Here is a 26,145-nt window from a genome sequence, read left to right as displayed (position 1 = left end):
CTTCCTCACTTCCACTTGAGTTCAGACTCAAAATCTACAAAATTTTGTAGATTAATACAAAATGAACACAGGTGATTTTCACTAAACTACACTTATTCAATGCATCTAGTAATGGACATACGCTCTACATGCAAATATACAGTGCATCCACACACACGCACACACACAAACACACACACAACACGCACACACATACATACTGTCATATGTTCACACATGCTTGCATTCACACACATGCACAGATTTGATCAGTACAGTTTATTTTGTGCAAGTGTGTGTGTATAAGGAGGTTGAGAAAGGGATGCTGGATATTTAGGCCTTGAAGTAGTATGACTGTTATGTGTGTTTGTGTGTGTGTGTGTGTGTGTGTGTGTGTGTGTGTGTGTGTGCGCAGATGATAGAATTAAAAAGATAGACCATTTTTTTTCACTTAAAATTTGACAAACAAACAACATTTTTTCCACAGATTTGCTGCTGACATGCAGAACTAAATGTTTCCTAATGTTTGAAAACCTGTCGCCGACTTTTTCCGCTGCTCTGCTCTTGTTTTTCTTTCCATTGTGATTTTCATTTTGTCATTTTCAATTTCATCCTGACATGGATTCCAGACCTCCGGACCGAGCAGAGTCTGCTCACAATACCGTCTGATAGATGCCAAACTGTTGTCGCTGGAGGTTTTAGTTTTACTGTATACATGTGTGTCAGACGGACGTGTGCAAGAGGAATCACAAAAATCAACTTGACAAACGCCAGCGACATGAGATTTGGATTGAACTGTTTGGTGCAGATCGCAGCGCCATTTTCAGAGCTATAAGTGTGAAAGTTGTCATAGCTCTTTAAATGGTACTGCTGTACGCGCTCAACTAACCAGCCACCTGAAACCCAGCACCGTCACCACTGTGGAGGAAGTCCTCATGAAGGATTCTGTTCATCTGTCTGTCTTTTCTGTTGATCTAAAGGGCAGAGGTGCAGCGTCAGGAGAGGGAAACTAGGCAAATGCGTGGGCTCCCCAAGGGGAAGAGGGACACCCAACGGCTCCTCTTATTAGCACATTTTAAAATGACAACTGTAAACCCTTGAACCTCCCATAAAGACACTATACAGTGCACTGCCCCTGATGATGTGTGTTGTCATTGACGGATTGCCTACATGTGAGGCGTTTACGGAACATCTGTAGATTGTAGCATCTGCCAATAATCTAGGAACGCCACTGCTGGAGGTGGATAGTCGTGTCAACCTGCGGTCGATATCTATTATATTTGACAACGTCTGATATCTTTGCGTCAACCATTGTGGATGAATAACTCATCACAAAGGATGTTTGAAGGAGAGAAATCACAAATATTAAGACTTCTTAAGCAGTCGAGTGGCCAAGTTTAGCAACTTAAAACTGTGCCTGAGCTGCAGATCCTGTGTGTGCTGACAGTTTATGAATGAGGATGTGTGTGTGTTGGAGCGATCCTCAAACTGTCAGGCAGTAGGTCATGTGTCAGTCAGGAGCTTCCCCTCAAACTCTGAGTATCTTTTTCCTCTTCTTTTGAAAGAAATGTGCTGAACATATCTTTGTGCTCGGAATTTCAAATATTCAGAACCGAAAAGCAAACTGACATTGTCCCTGGCAGGGGTTAGCAGGGCACTCAGTGACTCTGTCATGCTGTCACAGGACCTGTCAGAAGCTGGGATCATTCATAATTCAGGCTTATTCATGTTGCAGGAGTCGGCTTTCTCTGCAGAGTTCAAAGGATGAATTATAGAGCCAGGATAAACCAACTTTGATGGGTTTATCAAATGCAGTTTACAGCCTTGGTTTTTCACTAATTGAAAAAAACATTTGATTGAAAAAGTCAACGATTTCATCACTGAAGCAGCTAAACTTAATTCAATTTAAAGACATCAAGGGTTAAATATCAAACATCAGACATTTTCCTGCAAAACCTGAATCCTGAAAGCTCAATTCTGCTTTAACAAAATGCCTTTGTAGAGAAATAAATCTTAATCTGAAAATTAATGGTGGTGTTAATTATTGCATAGTGAAGGACTGTGCATATGGGTAGGTTTGCATGTAAAACATTAGACATTTGCACTGTTGGTGTAGGTTTTTGCAGTAGTCTGCATGTTCGAGCTCTGGTATGTTTCTGATACATACACATGCATGTGTGGAGTTTATTCAGTTTTTACTTCGTTTGTATCTTTAACTGGGCAGCTGTTCTGAAGAGGCTCTTTTGCAGCTAAACAAAGTGATTGTGGTGTGTTTGCCACGCATGCTGGCTTTTATTGCTGTGGGTGGCAAGATACACACAGGCACTTTAATGATGGCTATGATGTACGCTGTGTATGGAGAATCCATTATTGTAGCCATTTAATTTGGAAATAACTACACTAGAGAACTGGGATCAGATCAGATCATTGACATAATTAGATAGTGTCCTAAAGACACCAGGACCTCAGCTTTTGGTATAAGGGGACAGTGAAGAGCACACAGAGACAAGATGTCATCATAACACTCTCCATGTAGACAGTCAGTATTTTATCACTTTGTGCATTGAGGGAATTTAAAAGGAATTATTATATTGAGTAATGGGACACTAGTATCATTACAAGAGCTGTAGGGGTTGGAGCAGCTCTCAAGGTAAACATACAGTTAATTATATATGTATATATATAAATGTTAATTATATACTGCAAGCACTTCTGTCTTGGAAAATAATAATATGTACTGAAACACATCAGGAGCACATTTGAAGCTACTTTGTGAAAAATAATTGCAACTACTCATTGATGTGCTGGTTTTGGTACATAACCCCTTCATCAGGCTGCATGCATAATCCATGAAGTACATGTATATGCACCACAAAGTGATATCAATTTCCAGTGAGGATGAAACAGTATAGCCTCTGCTACTCCAATACAGCAATTTCAAAGTAAAAGCTCAAAATAAAATGGAAAATAAACAGCATATATTATATTTAATTCAATAACTACAAAAAAAATCTAATGCCAAAAGCATCATTCCTCATTTGAAGCTTTTTTTCCAGTTACTTTAGATCAATATAGTTGGTGATAGGAGTCTGTGTACAGCCAAAGCGACTGAGCCAACATCAGTCTGCTCACCTGAAGTAGGTCCATAAATAAACCTGACTGAACATCATCAGATTTATTTCTAGTCACAAAACTACACACAACACAAAACACAAAATTAGGTAGAGCAGCCCACTGTTGACCCGCGTTAACTGGCCGTGACTGTGCAGCAGCCAAGTTGATAAATGGGACAATCCCCCCTTTGCAGCTGAGCACTGGCCTTCATCGCTTTCCCATTTATATTACAAAAAGCTCAGATGTACCTTCAGTTCAACTAGTTGGTGTGTGCTGCAGAAGGACACACAAAGAACAAATGTGCAGCGAGCAGCTAGAGCGTCGTTCCTCAATCAGTAACCACATTAAACTAGTCAGGAAGGATTTTCACTTCCTAATTGAATTGACTCTCTGTGTGGGCTGCCGCCTCACTAACTTCACCATCAGCACAGCTCTTTTCTGTTTGTTCCCCAGTCTCTCTCTCCCTCTCTCTCTCTCTCTCTCTCTCACTCTCTCTCTCTCTCTGTCACACACACACACAACTCTGTCAGCTCGTTCAAGATGAAAGATGGCAAGTTACCATAAACAATATAGTTCATCTGGCTCACATCTGCATACACCCACATACACAATATAATTCAGCGTAAACATCCCTATGTGGTTCAAAGCTGCTGCATGTGTCTGTAAAGTCATATTAGTCAAGTTAACAGCTGTTCCAAACGTACATGGTTTTATATACAAGAGCATAACATATAGTGTCTAGTTTAATGTATTTACCCTGGTCTGTACATTCAGGTCAATCCATCCACTTCCCTCATCCATTTCCTGTTCTTTTCACGGTCACATTCAGATCAAAGTATCAAGAGTACTGTGTGTATTACAACCAAACACAACACGCCATCTATAACTTTTGGTGCTTAAACCTAAACCTGACGACGTGCGGGTCTCCGCTGTCAAAGTCCTGCACTGAATGCACTATGAATTTCATGCTGTGCATTAATGCAGCACTTCCCTCGGTCATAAAAACGTTGCCTCAGGACATAATCCAGGCAGAAATCACACTTTCTTTCAAAATATATGTGGCAACACAACTTTGCAGCATGTTTTTACTTTACACTGGGCGATTCATGCTTTGTTATACTGTTTTCTCACATTATTGAGAAGTTATTTTTGTGACTGTGTTTCTCCTGACAACATCTACCTTCATCAAAAACAGCAACAGCTTCAATGGTTGCGAGTTTGAAAGGTCAACTGCAACGTGTTTAAAGTTAGAAATAATTTCAACTTTTCATTAAGGCATCCAGGTGGAAAAACTAAGAGGTGCATGTTGGGTAACACTGTGGCCTTTGTGGGTGACGGCAAACAAAAGCAGCTTCACCTCAGGTCATGTGTAGGCACCATGACGTTTTCATAATGAAGGCCTCTGGGCTTCCTCTTCTTCTTTCATACTCAGGCACACACACACACAAACACACACACACACACACACACACACACACAGACTCTTTCTCCTCACATTCTGTGACACACAAACCCAACGCACAAATATACACACACGCATTCTGTCTCTCTGAGGTTTCATTCATGATTGCCCCTCGTCTGCTGATGGAGATCTTGTTTATTTTCTTCTTTTTGAGCATCATGTAAATATGAAGACATTTCCCCTCGTCTCACGGGACTCTGCTCTGCAGAAATGTCATTTTTCCTCCCTTCCAGGTAGAAAGCTGTGGAAATTTTTTTTGAAGCAGCTGAAAAAGACTGTAGTGTGTGTGTGTGTTTGTTCTGCACTTATCTGCACTATAAAATAGATTGTCCCAAGAACATCACAAACTTTGTTTGACAACACAAAGGCCAGGCTTAACAGAAGACTAACTTTCATTCCTGACACATGGTCTTCTTCGTCAAATTTGCTCACACTTAGTGCTGAACATCTCTTCGACAACTGAGCAAGTTCATTCTGCTGATGATGACCATGTGACTGAATTAAAAGCCTCAGTTTGTTTTTTCCAACTACTACAAGATGAACCTATCAGACAGGTGTGATAAACAGTAAACTATAAAATAAATATATAGATTATGCTCACAGTTTTCTGAGTCATAATTAGTCGTGCTCTTAATTAATTTAAATACCAAATTTTCCAATGGCTGTCTGTTTGTAGCTGTGAACATCTGGCTCAAGAGTTGGAACAGATGGATTGATGGATTAACAGACTGACTGACTGACCAACTGACTGCCACCACTGGCCTCAGGCCTCACTGCCAACATGTCAGGGATCAGATTAAACACCCACAGTGAGCTGCTGCTACATTCATTCAAACAGCAGGAACAGTTTGTAGCAGAGTGAGGAAATGTCCATGTGTGTTAGACAGATGCTGCTGCTGCTGCTGCTTCACTCACTGTAACGGCTTATTTTACATGTACAGAGCAAAGCACATTAACTACAGTTTACACAGCAGATATAACTGCAGTTTGCCTCACTCATGGCGTCAGCTCAGGTCTTATCTTCCCACACAGAACATGACCACACATACTCTCTTTGCAATTCCACCATGATTAAACCTTGGAACAGTGTATCTGTAGCCTATATCTATATGTCAGGTTTTGCTTTTGTGAGTTGGCACTTTGCTGCGAGTTCTTACCATGATGAACACTGACCTGATGTTAGGTTTCAAGCTGTAACTAAAGTCATTTTTTTGCTGATGTTGCTGTGTGTTTTCAGAAGATAAGAAATAAAGGTGTTATCATTTAGGTGGATTGTAGGTCAGATATTATTTGTGTTGAATTGGGCTTATAATACACTTACCAAGTTTATTTAGTGTTTATGTGCAGGCTTTATTTAGTTTTGGTTTGTTTACATTTATTTGGAGCTGTGTGTGTATTTAGGTCCTGCTGTTTGTGCACTTTACATATGAGGACTGACTGCATGTGTTTAAACTTGCATCAGGTTAATATGTGTTTTTTTAGGTAGCAGTGCAGGAAGATATTGGAGGGTATAAGTGTCCGAGTTCTTTCAAGTGTCTGAATAATCATACAAGCAGTGGCTGATGGAAATGACCGTGAAATAAAACTATTCATTCAATCATTCATTTTATTCGCCTGCAGTTTTACTGATGACAGTCATCCAGAGGTTGTTAAAGCAGCACCAATCTATATTTTTTTATTCACTATATATCAAATAAGTGTGAGTAATGTGCTTGTCGGGTGGTTCAGCAGCGTCAGAAACCCCCTCATCAACAGTAAAGTGACGAATTCAGCAAATAGCTAATGAACAGAGCCACATATTTCCCTCAGTAAACAACTTTATAAAGGGATTGTATGTCAGTGTTGTGTGTATAACTTGCTCAGTGCCTTCAGGTGGCCAAAGAATAAGTGATTACTGCTTTAAGTTGCTCTCCATTTGACATGTGATGAGTGGAGAACTGATGACTGTGATATCTCTGTGCGAGCCGGTCGAGGTCTGACAGGACCGAACTCTGACGAGGCATAAATGTTCAGTGAATCTGCTGGTGGCTGGTGACATGGGGATGTAAACACCAGCTGCCTCTGTGTGTGTGTGTGTGTGTGTGTGTGTGTGTGTGTGTGTGTGTGTGTTTGGTAGTTGTGTCTTCTCGCTGCTTGTGTCTGCCTGATGCGTTGTGGACGTGTTTGACATGTGGAACATGGTATAAAATGTGCGTTCCTGACCGTCTTTGTGTGCGTCCACTCATTAGGACTCCTCTCATGTCATCAGAGGACAGCACTGCCAACGAGTATTTGTCTCCATTTAAATGGTCTCTTCATGTGTCCATTCTGTAGTTTGCCAGAGGAACTGATGGATGATTTTTGTCCACAGTCACGCAGAGAAAAACAACAAATGCCGGTTTGAAAACCCAGAGGATCATGGCAGACATGAAATATTTACAATAACAAATCAAAACAAGTGTTTACAGTTAAATTACATAGCTTCTCCATCCTGATGCTGACAGGCTCTTTTATAAAATACAAGGAACATTTCAAGATCTTACCGATAACTTGACGGTTGAGTTTGTCCTAAAAAATAAAAGACAAACATTGGTTTTAAAATCATGGGAGCGTTACGGGCACATTTCAAAACAAATGTTTACAATGAAATCAGATCAGTTTTTCATGCTAATACTCACAAGCTCTTTCTCTCTTTTATTACTGGGCACTGGGTTTGACTGTTACTGGCACATTAGGATTACACCAGATGGTTAAAATAAAGATACCACAATACTTCAGCACATGTAAAATGGTGTAGTTAAAGTTCCGCCACGTATTATCAGAAAAGATACAAGCAACTGTGCATGTAGTGGAGTAAAAGTACAATAATTCCCTCTGAGATATTAAAGTATAAATGGTGCAGTAGAAGTAAGTAAGTTGCACAAATCACTTCACTGTTAATTAACTACAATTTGATGGTAAATGCAATAGAAACAGACAGTATCTTCTACAGTTGAAGTGCACAGAGCAGCTCCTGGCCCTGCTTGAACCCTGACCGGGTTAGCTCTTCATGCCGGAGTCGTGCTGGAGCTGCGGGGCCTGCTGGTTGCAGTCTATGCAATCTTCTCGTGGGCGGTGTAGCTAATAGAGTGTCAATGTGAATGTTCTCCCACCAGATAAATACAGGAAAACCTCTTTTGTGATTGTCGGAGGATCTCATTTGCCCAGACAACCAAACTGACTGGTTAGCCAACAAGAAATAATGAACTTCAAATGCAACAATGTGTAAATAAAAAGGTTTCAGTCCAAAAAGGTACATTTCCATTTTTGGAGGTAAATAACTTTTGGTATTTTTCTAATTATATTCTCAGTCATTAACTCTGACTTTTATATTTTATGGAGCCACATTCAGCTATTAAATTATGTAATGCAAACACAAGAGTCAAAGCAATTAGAGTTGTGTGTTTTATGATAATTTGTTTCTCAGTGTGGGTTTGGAGTAGATGTCTAGGATTATTATTTATTTAGTTTCAGTTCCACTTGTTTGTTTTTTTTTTCAACATTTTAGGGTTGAACATTTTTAGGCCCCAGAAACGATTGTGTAAATAAGCACAATGATAACATCCAAATCTTTTGCTCCTTGTTTAACCAACTTCTCTCTTTTTACTTAAGGCACGGTGCATGTATAGCTGTAGACGGTTCATTTGTTTGCAACGGACACTGTATACAAAAAATTTGCAAATTGTATGTCAATCACTTGTATTTACTTTAATCATTAGATTTAAATAAAATAGAAGTGATTTTAGGTGTGCAGGGTTCTCGGACAGAGATTTTCATCTCACCTGTCAACAAGAAACTTGTGCTAAATAACAAGAAATAGATAAAAGCACATTATATACAGTATGTTACATTTATAGTGTTTATACAAGTAGACAAACTTATTACTTGTACCTTTTGGTTACAGTAATGATATTGGTTGGAGAAGTTATAAGTTTGGAAAAGTGCATGGTAATTTGAAGTGGTAAGATTAAGCCCCTGAAGCTGTGAACCACCAACCTCTATGATGGTGTGTCAGCAGCCAGAAAGAAGACTTCAGGTGAACTGAGCAGCGAACAGATGAAAGTGTTTGTAACTGTGAGACAGTGTGACTGACAAAGATCAGACATGCTCAACTCACCTTCAGTGGAGAAATCCTTGTGACACAAAATCACACGACTTAACAAACTGATGATAAAAGAGATGTAAAACTGCACCTGCACACTGCAAAGTAGGAATGTGTCAATGTAAGAGTTGGATGAGGCTCTAGCTATATTCTTAAATTTTTATATTCTTCTTAATCTCTGCTAATATATACCCGAGAGAGTCTAATCTCAACCCTTACCCAAACCTTAAACCCAAGTAATTCCCAAAGTCTAAACCTCAAACTGGTCCTCACAAAGATAGGAGTACACACACAGAGACACAAAGCAGTGGTTTCTCCTGATTCAAGTCATGTAAGCAATTAGCTGAGGAATGGTGCGTTGCAGGCATCAGTCATCCAGAAATAATCAAACCTCTGATCTACTGAGAGCCAACAGTACACTGATCTCATTCCCTTCCCAAAACACACACACACACACACACACACACACACGCACAAGCCATGTCCCTTTTACCTTGCCTATGTGTGTTTTTTCAGTGCAGCATTTTCTTGAGGAACAATCCTACTTGCTTAAGGATTTTTGCTTCCATTCTTGTGTTGGGATAAGTGTGTGTGCCCACAGGCTGCGCAATATGTACATAAACACACACACGCACACACAGAGACTCGTGTGTGTGGTGTGTACTTCCTCACAGGCCTGCCTGCCTCCGTACTTCACCCTCATGCCTCAGTGGTTGTATCCAGGCTAAAGCTTGTTTTAATGTTCTGAGACAAACAGAGCAGGAGGTGGTTCAGTGAAATCAGACTCAGTGCTGATCATCTCGATGCTGCAGGTCAACTCAGTGCGCCTACAGCCATCTGAAAGTACACTCTCAACAAAAACTTCCCTCTTAGTTTCCAGAAAACAGTTCTGTAGATACCTGAGACACTGCAAAGAGAAAAATAAACATAAGAGTGCAGATCCAAAATGAAGGTAAAAAATTTCGAAAAATACTCAAATGACAATGTGAAGTAGTTTCACTTTCGAAATTACCGCAGAGGTTTTGGGGTTCCCAGTATTGGCTCCATGTCACCTTAAAGCCCTTTATGCAGAAATGATTTAAAAAAGAAAAAAAGTTTGTTCCATACATGGTAAATGTAAATGGTAAATAGACGACCACATATATAGAGAACTTTTACCTAAAGACCTTGCAAAGTTATCTCTCATCTACCCCTTCCATCCACGATTAATGGCCAACCCACCTGAGCCACAGCAGCCCTAATCACTGCCTCACCCAGTCATTGCTCAGTGAATCCTCCTTCATGAAGGTTATAATGTTCAGTTTTTATTGAAGCTGTTGTAGAGACATCGACTTAAGTTCATGAGACTTTTGGACGATGTAGTTTGTGGTGCTGTTGAACTGAGTTACATTATACTGAAGTGTTTCTGTTATGTAGCCTATCCTCATTGATATAAATGGGGTGGAAAAAATAGTAACTATGATATGCTCATTCAGAAATGACACAGTCACAACATTACTATAAATATTCACAACACACTGACTGTACAGAGCAACAGAGGAGACGTGGATTATGCTGCAGTGATGGTTTGGAAAGTTTAGTATGGAGGCTTTGATACTGGTGATTCTGGGTGGTCAGCTGTTCCCTGCAAAGGAGCAAGATATAGACTCTTCAATATCCAAGCCTATAGAGAGTGTTTGATACTAATGTTCTGACAAAGCCCAGTGGAAAGAGGAAAAAAAGTCCGTCAGAGAGGAGGTTTATGTGAGAAGAGAATAGAGTGCATATAACAATGTCTTTCTGCCAGTCATGTTGACTGTGGTGTCCCTGTTATCAGTAAAAGGTCCATTGCCGAGTAAACTGTTTTCTCATTGAGACAGCCCAGGTCCATCACCGTCAGAGTGGCTCGGTCGAGGGCTGTACTCAGATTGAGCCCCACGGGCAACAGCTCAAAACCTCTTTAAAAGAAGGAAGATAAAAAAGGTAAAAACATAAAATAATAGGCTGAATCAAAGCGTCCATCCTGATACCTCTGCGTCCTGATGCAGTGCCCCGGTATGAACCCAGAGAAGCCTCAGCAGTGTTATGACGGACACCCTCCCTCCCCTCCTGTCTCTGTCTCTGTCTCTGTTTCTGAAGCTAAGCTTGAAATTGCAGATGGTATCGCTGTGACAGAAAAGGGAAGGAAGTTTTTGCTAGTTAGTGAGTGAAGCTTTGCAAAGCGAGAGGCGCCATCTAATCCAACAGGGCTTGGCAGGGGAGCTGCACTGTCATTAGATCCTAACGAGGAAAGCTGATGGGGAAGACTGTGGTGTTTTATATGCTGATCAGCAGAGCAGCTGGAATTGTGATATGCAAATCAGACTCAGATGAATTGTCCTCTAAAGCAGTTTATTAAAGTCTGAATTCTCACCTAGCTTCTTTACGTTTCAGTGCAGGAAAAAACTGTTATATTTAATTTCTTGATGAGATGGTTATAAAGTATCTGTCCAGGGAGAGTTGACAGAAACCAAAATTCTTTTTCATCTCTGCTCTTTTCATTTTTATGATACTTTTTGGTGTCAATTTGTTGCTTTGCAGCCCTGGAGCATCTTCTGCATCACACTTTCAGTTTCAAACAGTAAAGTATGTTCAGACATACATTACCTTATTGTAATATTTCACACACTGAAGTCAAAGTTAAGCCAACAAATTGCCAATTGAGCATTTTCCAAGTTCACAGTCGTGAATTTAAATCTGAAAGATTGATAAAGACAGTTTGATGTGTCGTGTAGAGGTCTTCATGGGTTCACTCGGTTCTGAGGAACCAAGACCTGACCTGGGACTTTGAGTCTAATCGGTTCAGGTAAGGTCTCATTTTCCTGCTGCGAGTCGTCTATGTCTCAACACCTGAGTGGATCCAAATGGACCTGAGGTCATGCGCTATCATCACGTGATCATGTGATGCATCACCATCACTGCAGGAGAAAACAGTGTGTTTTGAGGTGAGAGGGAGACTGAGAACAGTGAACTTCACATCTCACTGGAGCTTTGTGTCAGGGGAAATGAAACTGAGCTTATTTCAGGAAAATCAGTAGCCTACAAGATTCATGCTATTAAATGACAGTTCAGTTCAGTTTGATTCACAGACATTAATTAGGTTAGAACATTGTCTTTGTGCTTTGACTGTCTATCGCCCAGTTGGCTATGGAACCTTTAAGGAGGTCAAGAAGTAGCTACTTGCTGCGGCTCACTCACTAGCCGGTTAACTGGCTTGATCACTGGCTTCTTGTCCCGGCTCCTAGGGGATTAACTTTCCCACCATAGCCCTGGCTAGCTAGCTGTCTGACAAGCTAACCTGCATAGGCACCATTATTCTTTCTGAGCTAACAAAAGTGGACAGTGATGCATCTCTGCACTGTGGGGGCTAAATCAAAGATGACTTCAAAGAGATTGATTTTTGGCTACTAGGGTTTCAGAAGAGCTCACAAAGTTTGTCACTGCTAGCAAAACTTTGAAATTACCAGCAGTCCTTCAGTTCAATGTTAACTGCCCATTACAAGAAACATTTATTTTTGCAGCTCTAAATAAGCAGCACTGTGGGATTATGATGCTATCAGCTTGCTCTCACACAGCCTCGTTTCAATGACCTTTGTGCAAAGTTTGGAGAAAAGTTACAGAACTTATCGTTGTGCATTTCACACCAGTTTCTCATTAACTTCCCCTCTCAACCCCTCTGACCATATATGAAATGATCATGGTGCTCCATCACTGTGGAAACAGCACAGATCTGTGTTGCCACATTCGTTCAACATCTCACCTCTCTTTCTGTCTCTGTTTGCCCGGTGCAGATTGGGTTTCTGTGGCCACAGCTAAACCTCTCCCAGCTCTCCCTAATGCTTTGTGACGTGTCTTCAGACCAGCCTCACGGAGCAGGAGGGGAGGAAAGCCAGCCGGAAAGATTTAATCCCATGAAAGGCCGACTTTCTGATTCCCTCAGTAGACCTGATATCAGCAGTGTTGCAGTAGCTCTGTAAACTTTAAGTTGATTCTTTTGAGTTTTTGGACTCTGGAATCAACATTTCACCTTCATACATTCATTTCTTTTTTAATCTTCTGCTTGAGTTATTGCTCTACTATTTTTATTTCTACTCTTTCTATCCTGGGAAATGGTGCAAATAGAGGTTGTGACTTTTCTCCCTCTATGAACTTTTCTCGCAGGTGAGAAGACTGCAGACATTAAATCTTCCTTAACTGCTGTGATACTAAACTGTTTCCTGCTTCCCCCTGCTCTTTGTGGCCTCTCTCCTTTTCTCTTCCCAACCAGCCCGTAACAGAAAACATTACTCAATGTTACTGTAATTGAGGTGATGACACTTACCTACTGTAATTCGCTTTACGGTGAAGGCTTTTGGATCTTAAAGTTGCAAACAAATCCTTCTTCAAGGTCGAAAGAAACTGCAAACTTTGAGGCTATTATATGATATATTTTTTTCTTTTTAGAAAGTCATGCTGCGCTTGCCAAACTATATTTTGCTTTTTGTTGCTGAGCCACAGGCAAACTTTCCCCGTTGGCGTAAACTTTGAATCATTTTTGCATAAAATTCTCTTCCCATTTTCTCTCTAGTTAGTTCAATACAGTGTAATCTCTTTTCTATTCAGCTCATATTTCTCACTCTTCTTTCTCTCCCCCTCCCCCCTCTCCCATCATCAGCATCGCAGCAGGGTGTGAGCTCTTATTTCTCAGTAGGGTGTTTTTACCTCGAGTGGCGTGTGGCGTGAACTGGCCGCTTGTTGTCCTCGTTGGGTCGTGGCCCGGACAAGGAGGAATGAGGAGAGATATGCTTCCTGATTGTGATGATCATCAGAAGAAGTGGAGAGAGCGAGCGAGGCCGAGTATATGATTAGAAGAAGTGGAGAGAGGGCGAGACACCTCTCTTGTCATCAAGAGAGAGGGTGGATATAGAGCAGTCGCCTGTGTCAACAACAGCAGGGATATTCTATACGTTTTTTATCTTAGTCAAAGAAGAGTAAAAGTAAAAAAAAAGTGTGTAACTGCCAACGTATGATTAGACTTTAGATTTCTTTATCTTTCTGTGTAAATGCAGCCAATATGAGTAAGAAAGAAGCCAGGTGAACATTTTATGACCCTAGTCTTGGGTCTTTATGACCCTTTATGGCTTTGGTACATGTACTGGAGAGGAAGAAACACAACACATTTATGTTCTTATGAAAAGCACAGAAATATGGTCATATAATATGTTCAGGTGCACGCATAAGTCAAGAAAATAAGAAGAAAGTGGGGGCAAAAAGAAAAAGACTTTGAAAAAGAAATTGACTCGGCAGCAGGATTTTCAAAATCCTTTGGATGAACAATAAAAATGCATGATGAGCAGAGTAAACAAAAGTCTAAAATACCTGAAAACTTGAAAGTAGTTTTTCTTTCATACTTTTTGAAATGAAAATCTGTTTAATCTGTTTATTTCTGTCCACACTTTGAAGGGCTGATTGTCCTTGTACTACTTAAGACACACAGGAGAATTTGGCAGGTGAAACATTATCTCGCGGTGTTCTTCTTCCTCTGGATTAACCAGTGAATTAACCTTTGTAAAGCTTTTGTAGGAGCACGATGTTTCTTTGTTCATACACTATGAAAAATCTTCTTCATACACACATCTAACAAAGCAAAGATGAACTGTCCTCCGTATCAGAACAGCACTCATTTACACAAGGTTGATTCTCAGGTTAAGCTGAGGTAGAGCAGCGTGAAGTCAGCGTTGATAAAGTTAAAGAGTGAACTGAAATATGAGGCACTTTATTATATCTCTTGCTAGTTTCACGCACATGCAGACGTGCACCATCAAGAAAGGCAAATCAGGCAAATGCTTGGGGCCCCCCCCATTGTAGCATCTACCAATGCAATTTATAAATTAGTGATATTTATGTTTATCTTAGGCTGTGTTCATGTGCTGCTGGGAAAGTCAAACATTTTAGACTACACTTCCAACAGCGCTGCATTCAGTGTCTTGGAAAATCACACTCCGACAAGACAAACCACAGAAGAACATAAACTGTCATCTATCAGCTTTGCAGGTGGGATATACAACATTAATACTCAGCCAACTGTGCTCCAGGTCAGTGATGTTATTTGGACTTACACCCTTTTAAATGCTCTCCTTCCGGTCCCTCTTCTCCACGGGATCAGAGGTCAGGCTCTGCTACACGGGCACTTCATCAAGATGAATGTTCGCCACATTGCCGCCCAAAATATGTAGAGATGTTTAGTCTGCTTGTAATCCGGACCTTCTGTGTCTCTCTCCCCCGGCCTCATTAAACAAATCTCCATCCTGTCTCCTGCTCTGCCAGTTGTCCTGTTGGCTCAGCTGTGTACAAACAAAACCACAAATAAACACAGGACGGATCCAGCCACATGTCCTGCTCCAAATTTTCATTTGATCCAAAAAAAAAATTTGCTCCAAATGAACACACTGAGACTCTTCAGTTTTCAGCACATTAGTATAAATACATATTTAGACATTGCTCATGTAGACATCAGTGATTCTTCCAGCTTTCTCTTCCTGTTGTGCATTATATATCATTTATATGAATGCATACAGTATATTAAAATGTTGTTACACATTCACATTGGTCCACTGACATTCTCTATAAAAAGAAAAATCACTTGGAACTTGGAAATTAAGCTGATAATGAAGATATTCTGTATATCTTTTATATATCGGTTTAGTCTCATTATTTCATTGATAAACAAGGATTTCAATCTCAATCTAATGGCAACAAAAAGGAAAGAAATTAATCATTTGTTGGTTCAAACCACATCCACCTCTGCCAAAGCTGCACGATAAACATATACAGTTACATATGGTGGCACATTAAATATGAGCCGTGTGTGAGCTGCAAATACGATAAATACATCGCTCACATGAATCAGCTTCGTAGTTAAATGGATGTTTAATTAGCTGACTGTATGTTTGATGAAGACTTACATGACTGAAAACCTTACTGGAGTCAATGAAAGATCAGTGAAGCAGGCCTTGTCTTTGTTTCCAGCAAAGAGCGAAGCAGCTATACCATCGCAGCACCACAGAGAGGCCGGCTGAGGGTTCAACGCCACAATGTGGCAGCAATTTCTGGTTCCGCCCTGGCGAGAATCTGCAGCCTGTTTCCTTTTGAAAAGCTCTAAATGTTCTTCTATCTGGAAGGTGAATTTCACGGCCAGTTTGGCAGCAGGAAGTGTCTTTGGTCAGGGTGTTTGTGTAAACAGCTCGTAATGGTTTTAGCCCGCAGTGAGGCCTCTGTGGTGCACGCAAACACACAAACACACACACAAACACACTTGTGCGTACACACAGATGTGTCTACACAAAATGTAGGCAATCATTCGCTGTATATATCTCCGTACACACACATACATGTATAATTGAATGTGTACCACAGGCAATCATTCTTCTCATTCCAATGCACTGAAGCCTGTAGTCTACACAAGTGAGACCGATTATGGCGGCCAAATGAGTTTCTCTTCTATCTGACTTTATCAAATATGCTCGGTGCTCTCTAAAAGAGCTGCACTGGCTGTTGTTGTGCAATAATGTCACGTGCATTTGTTGGTGCTAGATTGTTTGTCTGAGCCAATTACAGTTACATGTTGGACATAGCATTAGTTCCCGTGTCACGTTCGTCTTTTCTCCCGCTAAATGCTTCTTTATCAGAACATGTAGCAGAGCCGAGCCTATTACCATCGTGTTGTTATCATTGTGTTTTGATGTGTGTGTCAGCTTGGAAATAGCTCAGCAAAGTAGATAAATGGATGCTATAGCCCTTTGTGTTCTTGCTTAATGTTAATGTTGATGTTCATGGTTTGTTCTTGTTGTCCTGCGAAAACAATGTATCTCTAAAAGTTCAGAGGAACAGTCCAGTTTTTAACTTTGATATATTGACTTTCTTGTTTCTTGTAACTTTCTTTTCAGTATGTGCATTTTTTATCTCTAACACATGTTCCTATAAAACATTAAAGCATTCCTGATAATATTACACTCATATTATTGGGCTGCTGTGACCCCTGACCGCTTCTTTGCTGACTTCTGTTTGTGATCTCCGACTTAAGATTTATTTTTTTGCTCAAATATGTCAGTCTGTATCTTCAGCTAATGACTAAACCACACAACAACCGCCACACGCTCCGTTGGATTTTCATCACATCGTAAAAAGAAAGAGTCATCTGGATTAGAATTCAAGACGGGATCAGTCTGAGGAGCATGTGTGTATCCACTCAGCCTGTGTTTTGGTTCTGGACACATGAAGTGACCGTGGTGCGTGAACACTCAGATACATCACCCATCACCCACACACTGTAACTCTGACTGCGTGAGTGTGTTTCCAGTAAGCAGGGATCGGACTCATTTTCCATCAGGAGGATGTTAGCACTAAGTGTGCTATAAGTTTACAAAAGTCTATGAAGTCTAAACTGTTTGGCAGAGAATACGATACAGGCACCAGGTCTGATATTGATTTCCGTTCAGTCTTTAAGTGGTAAAAGCCTGATTCAGCTCAGGTGGTGTGGTTGTTGATCATGTCAAACTTTTGGTGCCTGTCGCTGTGTTTCTGCTGACACCAGGATTTATTACAGCTGCTTCGGGCGTCATTTCCTCGATTAAAAAGACCTGAGGACGACCTGTCCACAGAGATCAATGTTTTCCAGCTGTCAAAGGGTTAAAGTAAATGATGAAAGTATGATATCTTATTGTTTGAGAGGCATTAGAGTCCCTCAAACAATAACTGCCAACAGGCTGCTCAGGCACATGTGACCATGAGGAGGCATGTGTGAAGTCATAGCTGATTACATCAATTACCTTTTTTTGGAAGGTAGAAATAATAATTACTGCTTTTATATGGTGGCTTGTTGTATTACGTCAATTATTTATTGACCTAATATGTTATTTAGTTGAATAAATAAGATTATCAGTATTATACCATCAGTATGTCACAGCAATGTGATTTATGGTCTTTAAATCACACAGTATTTATAGTCTTAATATATTATCTTTTCCTTCTCACAAAGAGGTTTTATTTGGTTGGTCGTCAGTAGGTAAAGGTCAAAACTTACGTAATGCATCTTTCAAGTCTTAAATAACCTCCCTCTGTTCTCTCTCAGGTATTCTGTCCTTCACAACGGGAACCACACAGAACAAGAGAAGAAGTCTCTGCACACCGAGTCCCACGAGTCCTGCTTGTGACCAACGACGACTCCTCAGTCACATCTCCGACGTCCTCGGCTCTCCCACCGTCACCACAGGAGCTGAAGGAAACGCACCCCAGCCTTCACACATCCACAGCTGAAACACAACACACAAGATGCTACAAATCTGGCAGCGCTCCAGACCCAGAGCCCTGACGGGGATTGGGGCATCTGGGAGAAAAAAGTGACATTGCCAGGGGCGCATCTGGTTTTGAAACTCGGCTGAAACTCAACCTGTGGTCTTTAAAGGTGGCAGGGACTGGAACCAAACCAGCACTCCCACTCTGTAGTGCTGGTTCTGCAGGCCCACAGAGACTGCAGTGGCCCAGTCAGGCTGAACCAGAGCCACAACATGACTGTGATCCCATCAGCAAGCCTGCTGGTCACTCACTGTGAAGCCATGCTTGTCTCATGGAGAAACCAGCAGCTTCGGTGGAGTGTGTGGGAGAATTTCACAGCACGAGATGTGATTAACGACTGTGTTGGGGAGTCGTGGAAGTGAATTATGTTGCCAAAGCTATTTGATATAAGACAGTGGACCTATTTCTGAATATTATATGAAGCCCCCTGTTGTTTTCCAGTGAAAAATCAGAAAGATTGTAGATAAGATTTTAGAAGGTTGTTCGTTGTAAAACAAGCATAACGAATTGGCAAAAATGAGCTTTTTAAACAAGTCCTTTCCTCTAAAAAGAGGCCGAGTTTAGAACAATACTCCTTCTGCTAAACAGCACACGTGAAACATTGCGTGTCGTAGCCCCTGACACAAACCCGAAGAACCTAGTTTGTCTCCCGGGTCGACGCTTCCTGCCTTTGCTAAATCCTCACTAAGCTGAAAGGAAAATGTGTTTGCAGGGTTGCGTTAAATCCTTGACCTAAACTGTCGAAGTGCATTATTACAGAGGCTGCTAGCTCACACTTTGTTCATCTGAACCATTGTTTTCTTTTTCAAGTTCCACACAATAAGACGTTCGAAGTGGCTCATGATGTTGGAGGAATATGTGCAGGTTTATGGTGTGTGTGTGTGCGTGTGTGTGTGTGTGTGTGTGTGTGTGTGTGTGTGTGTGTGTGTGTGTGTGTGTGTGTGTGTGTGTGTGAGTGAGATTACATGTGCAGGTTTGTACACTGTGCATCTGTGTGTGTGTTTCCATGCTGCTTCTGTGTGGGTGTGTATATTCACCATGTGTGTTGTTAGTATGTATGAAACATCCTTTTCCCATCATCCCACGCTGTGTTGCTCCCACTTCTTCTCGACATGCCGTCGGAGGCCGTGTTAAAGAATGTACCAGAAATATTTCCATTTGTTCATGTTCATGGAAACAGAGAACACTAAAGACAACTGTTTACCTGCACCCACAGTATAAACTTGTCCTTTTTTTTTTTTTACACACAGTTATAGTTAATCTCCCATCATTCCCCTGTAAGATTCTCCTCTCTGTGTCCTCCAGTACTTGTGGCTAACAGCATGACAGCACATTCAAAAAGCCGCTCACTGATCCCTGAAGGCCGAATCTCACTCTATGATTCGTCACCAGTTACACTCCACATTGTATTAATTAACGTTGCTGCCACTTGAATACATGAAGAACACTGTGGGGACGTGTCTTCATTGGAGACAGTGAACCATGATGCTCATAAATCACTCCTGCTCATGCAGCTTTTATAGAAGAAAACTCTTGGAGAAATAATGATTTTCTCTTTTTTTTAGATGTTTAAAGGTGAATATTATTTGGTTGAGGAAGTATTTTTTTTAATTATAGACTTATTTTTACTTATTTCCTTCTTCCTGTAGCACTGAAGAAAAAATTATGAAGTTTTAATGCAGCATAACAGCAGAAAAAAATGGCTAAAAACCCTTTTACAGTGGCTCACACAGGAAGGTTAGTGCATAAATGGAGGCTGCATAATGACAAACCCTGTATGTTCTGTCCCCAATCAATATTTTTCTATTAACAATGGATGAAATGAGTCTGTATAATGTGAAGGGGTCACTCGCACTGATGAACCCACAGAGAATTACTACCAACACTGCAGCTCTACAGAGGATTGTAGATTGAAGATTTAGCTCATTGTTCTGGTGTTACAGCACAAACATGACTCCAGATGAATGCTGATGCTGCTCTGTGTCTGCTGGGCGTGCAAATACAAAAAAAGATTGCTAACACATTAGCTATGACGCCTTCATGAAGTTGTGGTATGCCTGTCCTCAAGTGGTCAGAAATGGTTTATGCAGCTAAAATGATCAGTTTCACAAAATCATTATTCATAGTTTGACTTAAATGGAACTCATGTGGCTGTAAATGTCAAAATGTGAGTCCAAGAGGCGGGACAATTCACAACTGGCTCGTACACACAATTTAATTTCAGTTTACGGATATGCATATTACATATATGTAGGAAACAGCTGTGAGATCTGCAGAGACCAGGCACAGAGACAGATTTGCAGAGGGGCAAACAGCCCTCTCAAATCAGTTGAAAACACTGATTCACTGGCAGAAAAAAAAGAGCCAAAAAAAGCTCTTGACTGAAAACATGAGGAAGGTGAGACCTAAGCTCATTGACCCAGTTTAGGAAGTCACAGTTCAATGGAAACAACCAGTCCAAGCTGAAACTTCAAAAAATGACACCAGCTTTCATGTTACTCCTGATACATAAACATGAGCCAGTTCAGTCAGGAGAGAGTGAGAGGAGGGTCAGCTGGCTCAGTCACACCATCAGACAGCATGTACACTTCACTATAGTTCAGTTCACCTCCCTGCATGAGTTTATAAGACAAAATACCATCGTTATAAATGTCCTTGAGCAGATGACAAAACCATTGGGTTTTGGCTGGATTGGCTGGATTGGCCGCAGTTCAGAGTTACAGCCCCGTATGTCCGTGTCCGACCAAGTGATGAAGTTACCCCATTGGTCGGCGGGCCAAATGTTGGAGAGCCGTTGCTCTTTCCAAATAAAGTGGCGCACATAGTTTCCATTACGTCATCAGGGGGCGTTTACAGGCAGTGTGGACATCTCTTTCTCTCTGGATTTGCCAATTTTTCAGACTCCTTTAGAGACTTTTTATTTTTAATAAAAGCGCCTAGCGACAAATTTAGCAACTTTTTTGGACCAACCTCAGCTACTTTCCGTAGAAGAGAGTTGCCAGTATTTTCCCGTGAGCAGAAACAGAAAAACATTTAAATGAGAACAGCTTTATGGCTTTATATATACTGTATATGTGAGCACAGAGAGTAGGAGAGAAGCAAACATACGAGGAGAAACAGAGCTGTAACTGGCTGGCATCAGGCAGAATGCTAATGCAACGCGATGACGTAATGAATATGCTTATTAGCATACTTCGTCATCTAGTGATATTTATCGACTTTTCAAGCTACTTTCCATTGAAAGTAGTTGTTTACACGACAGTTTTCAACTACATTCTCAATTTCACCTTGACCACACCTTGTTAAGTGATACTCCATAAAAAAATCTGTCTTTTGAATATGATCCACCAGTTTTTTTAGTTTTCCTCCTCCGTGATGAACAGCTGGTGTGGTCAGCTTGGATTATATCAGAAACAATGGATTCAAATGATTCACGGTGGATTTAAAGTATCAAAATTTCCACCAAAAGTTTTCAAACCACTCCTGCAACATAATCCACTTCTCTGCTGTCCATCTGTCCATTCAGTGTCCGTCAGTGTTTTGCCAAAATATGGCCATAAACACGTAACGAAACACTGGACGCTCAAGGAGGCTGTAGCAGCATCTTCCGCGATATTCTGTCATACAAACGGACAGTGAACGTTGGTAAAGCAGGCTTGTTTTGAGAAGTTCCCATGGATCTTTTGTTACATTTCCCCGCTATGAAATTGATCAATACTGGCATCCCGAACACATCCTGTTTGATGGAGGCAAACAGCTTTTTTACAGCCACATTTCCAGCCTCTGCTTGGTGTGTTTGATACTCAGAGTATAGATTTTTGGGATGGAGTATCACTTTAAAGCTCGTGGTGATTCAAGGACACTTCAGCATGGTGAATGGTCGCCATATTGGTGGCTTGAAACTTGACCTGCAAACACGAAACAAATGGGCAGAAAAGTGTGAGTGGACAAATGAGGCTTTCACAGGAGGACTGCGCCATATGTACTGAATTGCTGCTGCACTTCTGCTGCATCTCCATGAGGAGTTTTACTCAGTTTCAGTTGTTTAAGGATATGATGACAGTCTGGGTACTTGTCAGATAAGAGCTGTCGGTGCTGCAGGATGAATGCATGATAGGAAGTGTATGAAGTGTATGACTTTTTAAAGTATTTGTGGCTGCTTTGGAACAGGCAAGTGTTGGAAAATGGGAAATATTTACTTTTCTCATTAATGGACAATTATATGCATTTCTTTCTCTTTTGATTTTATTTCTTTCGTTTTATTTTTTCTTTCAAAGTGTGACCTTTTCCATAATTGAAGCACAAGCACTTTTTTTTGTGATTTAAGGAAAGATCGGTTTAGCAGTGTCATCACACACAGGTTTTTCTAAGATATTGGCAACTCCTCCCAAAAGCAACACACTGATGTTTTTTCAGGTGCATTTGAATATTATTTCTTTTCCAAAACACTGTATGTCCACTGTTCCTAAGATAGTTAAGAAATAGATTACCTGTTTTCTTTATTACATTTTAATTAAGACCACTTGCCCATTGATTTGTTACCCTTTTGCAAAACCTAATTTGTGAATGTTTTGTTTTGTTTTGTTTTTTTGTTTTTTTAAGATTTCCCAGTTACAGAGATAATATGTTTAAAAAATAAGATTCAGGATTATAATGGACAATCTGTCATGGTATTTTTTTCTTTTTCCATTTTTCCCCTAAAAATAATGATTTTTGATGTTAAACTAATGATCAAAATCGTCTATATTTTTATCCATTAACTGTAAAAGCTGTAGATCATGACATGCCAAATTAGATTTGAACAAGAAAAATGAAAGGAATAGTAATTTGTCTGCCTGATCAGTTCGTTTCACTAGTAGCAACCTATTATTTTTTTACTCAGTCAATTAACCTCCTGAATGTTTTGGATTTTTAAGTTTAATTACGTCTTTCAGTTGGTGTGTAAATGCAGCATGAAATCAGTGAGAGTCATCAAGTATTTATGATTGAAAATGTTTTTACAGTTTTTCCTCAAAGCTCAAAACAGCTTCATCTTTTACTTTTAAATCTCTGATTGTGAACTTTTCTTTTTGTATTCTAGTGACATGAACTCTACATAATAATGATGTACCTTTCGCTGAGGTGAAGACGCCCTCGTGTCCCCACTCTGCCCTTCACTAACACAACCTCTGACTGCACAGTGAGGCCACGACAGGCTGAGAAAAGGAGCCTGCAGAATATAAACTGAATAATGCACAGCTCCCCGGAGGCTTTCTGAGTCCTGACAGGCTCGGCCTCCTTTAGATCACATTCGTGTTTCCAGCAGCTTTGTTTTCAAGCAAACATCTGTTTGTTTTTCCATGAGCATAAAAGGAAACAGACTTTGTGGCATTGAGTGTCAAGCTTTTTTATTTATTTTTTTTATTTTTATTTTTTTGTCCAATATTCTGTTCAGTAGCCGCCCACCTTCACTGCTGTCAGGCAGTTTGTATGTCTGTTCTTGTGTGGAGAAGTTTGTGTGTGCGTGCTTGTGTGTGCTGCGTGGAAAGCTTCCCCAACAGGCTTAATTTAGGAAACTCAAGTTCACCTACTTTCATGAAATTTAATGAGCCAGAAAGTGTCAGGAAGACCATTTTTAGAGATGTAAAAAACACATGATGAGAAAAGTCAGTCTGAGCCGGTCCATTTGGGAACCATCTGAGAACTATCAGGGGGTCATACAGGTATTTCAGGTATAATTAGAAGAGGAAGCGAATTGAGAAGAAAATCCTGCTGACAAGAAAGAAGAAATCTATCATTTTCTTTTCACTGCTTCAAAGAAAAACAGTTAGAGCGTCTGTTCACCTGTGAAGGAGTTTGTAATGCAAGTTTTGTAAAATCCAGCCCCAGTCCTCAGACTCCCCGGTCCATCAGTCGTATCTGAGTTGAGCCGTGGTCAACTGAGAGAGTTCGCTGAATTCTTTGCCAGTGTTCCTTAGAGAGATTAAGAGCAACACAAATCATCTGCATGTGACATCAGTCTGGCTTTCCAAAATCATCTTAGTCACGAAGCACGCACAAGATTGTGGATTTTACTCCAGAGAAACAGTTTTAAACCAAAAAAACCATCACGTTTTGACACCAACCTTCAGAATCAAAGAGGAGAGTTTCCTTTAAAGCTGCCAGTTAGTTCTGACGTTCAGCTTTCATAAAAGAAGTAGAGAAAAAAGACCAGAATGCAGTGCAGCTCCAGGGCTTGTTGAATTTGAGGAGCATGACTGCAGACCAACACAGACACACCGCAAGTTAATGAAGTAACTGAATGTCCAAACACCCACCGTGACTGAGAGTAACCTTTTCCTGCAGGTTGTTGGAAGTAATTTTAGGACAAGAATACAATAGAAAGACAGATTGAGCACATGTTTTATAAAAAGTTGAGTTATTCCATCAACTATTTCCTCCCTTTGGAACGGACCTAATCTCAAAATGTGTTAATTGTGTTAAAGAGACAAATGTAAATGTAAGCAGCCAGGCTTCATCTGGATGACGAGGAGCAGCCTACAAAGGAGATTCAACTGCCACAAGTTTGTTGTTGATCATTAAAAGCCATTCTTGTATTTTGATGCTTAGTTTTGATTGTGCATGTGAATTGTCACAGGCATGTTTCAAAAAAGGACAGATTACTAATCAGCCAAAAAAAAAAAAAAAGAAAGAAAAATGTTATTTTAACCGAGGTGAACAGGAATTAAAAATCTTTGATAGCATCAAAAATTAAAATACAGAATTGATGATTACTGTCTTATTTATCTCTCAGTTTTCAGTTTGCCTGATTTAATCATGAAGTGGCAAGACATGAAAAAAATCTGGCAAAATATTAATTTATACATTCATTATATATTTTATATAGTAAAATAGTTAGATCCAGGAAGGAACACTGACAATAACACAAACTAAGTACAGTATGTGAGTCATGTAATAACCTCGTACCCTGCAGAGCTCCCTCATGGTGACTGTTGGATAAATCAGGAGGACTTCGAATACTTAATCTCATCAAGAATCCATTCATTTCTTCTTTACCTTCAGCAGAATCTGTAGCCTTTTAAAGCCTTTTGCCTCCTAAATATCCCATGATGCAGTATGTTATGTCAAATGATTTCCAAAATAAAAAAAATGCTTCTTTTTATTTTTGGGAAAAGTAAATATTCCTGTAGGTGACGGTAGAAAATGACTTCATACACAGAAACTCATGGAAGCAAAACAGTTTATCACAAAGTTTCTGGTGTCATTCATTTTTGCACATTTTCAAATGCTGGATTATATTCTTCATGTGACCTCACAGGTACTGATGAAGTCCTCAGCTCAGCCTCTTTGCCTTTTTTATTTGCAAAATGAAAATGTTGTGAACATCTTACCTGCCTTCTTAAATGTCAGTTAAAGAATTTCTCAGATGCAGCCACTGTGTAATACTGTGTATACATTTTTGCAGAAACGTGCAGCTGTCAGAAGTTACCGAAGAACACTCTGGTGACTTCTGACCGACAGGCCGTTGCTTGTATTTACAGGATACAGGACTGGTTTGGACCCTTATCATTTTTTTTTATTTATTCATTTACGTTTGCAGCTTACAGCAAGAATGTGTATATAAAGAAAAAAGAAATCCCACACACTGTCCAAAGGAGACAAAAAAAAACTTTTATAAAACTCTTCAGTATTTATTTTGACAGAACAAAATGGGTATTTTCATGTATTAAAAGAACATAAAAGGCTTCTCTTTCAGGGAGCTGATATGTGTTTGACTTCTTTCTGTTGCTATGTGACAGTTCCGACAAAGGCTAATTAAAGATTAAAGAGATGTTGATAATCCCGGTGTTGACTTTTTTTGTTACTTGGATAACAGTGTGCTTGTCAGTTAGTCTGCTGATTAAAGTGTCATTAAAGCACACACTCCACTCAAAGGATGCCTGTTCCCTCGCTGAGCTCTCTCTTTCCCTTCCGTTTACTCTTTTGTAAGACGAGCATTGACGACTTGGAGGTGCTCGGGAAGATTAAGTCAGCGATTCAATAGTAGAAACTCATAAAGGGCTTGAGTGATGAGCAGAAGGAGCGTTTAGCACCTCGGCTCTGTCAGGGTGGAAAGTCTCACACTTTGTCTTTATCAGTT

The 26,145-nt window shown here is 40.3% G+C and overlaps 1 protein-coding gene across 2 annotated transcripts in view; it reads left to right on the top strand.

Annotated features, from left to right (window-relative positions):
• htr4 (5-hydroxytryptamine receptor 4) overlaps window positions 1–25,845 on the top strand; it is a 148,401-nt gene extending 122,556 nt beyond the window's left edge. For both annotated transcript variants that reach the window (XM_023409541.2, XM_023409540.2), the window contains exon 7: window positions 17,803–25,845. In XM_023409541.2, the coding sequence (XP_023265309.1) occupies window positions 17,803–17,884 (82 nt within the window). In that variant the 3' untranslated portion in view covers window positions 17,885–25,845. The remainder of the gene's footprint in view (window positions 1–17,802) is intronic.
• The last annotated feature ends 300 nt before the right edge of the window (window positions 25,846–26,145 follow it).

This window comes from Seriola lalandi, unplaced genomic scaffold (genome assembly GCF_002814215.2).
Source record: "Seriola lalandi dorsalis isolate HSWRI2012SDOR001 ecotype SW California unplaced genomic scaffold, Sedor1 jcf7180002054397, whole genome shotgun sequence".
Taxonomy (NCBI): Eukaryota; Metazoa; Chordata; class Actinopteri; order Carangiformes; family Carangidae; genus Seriola; species Seriola lalandi.
Note: the sequence above shows the minus strand (reverse complement) of the source record. Positions and strands in the feature narration are given on the sequence as shown.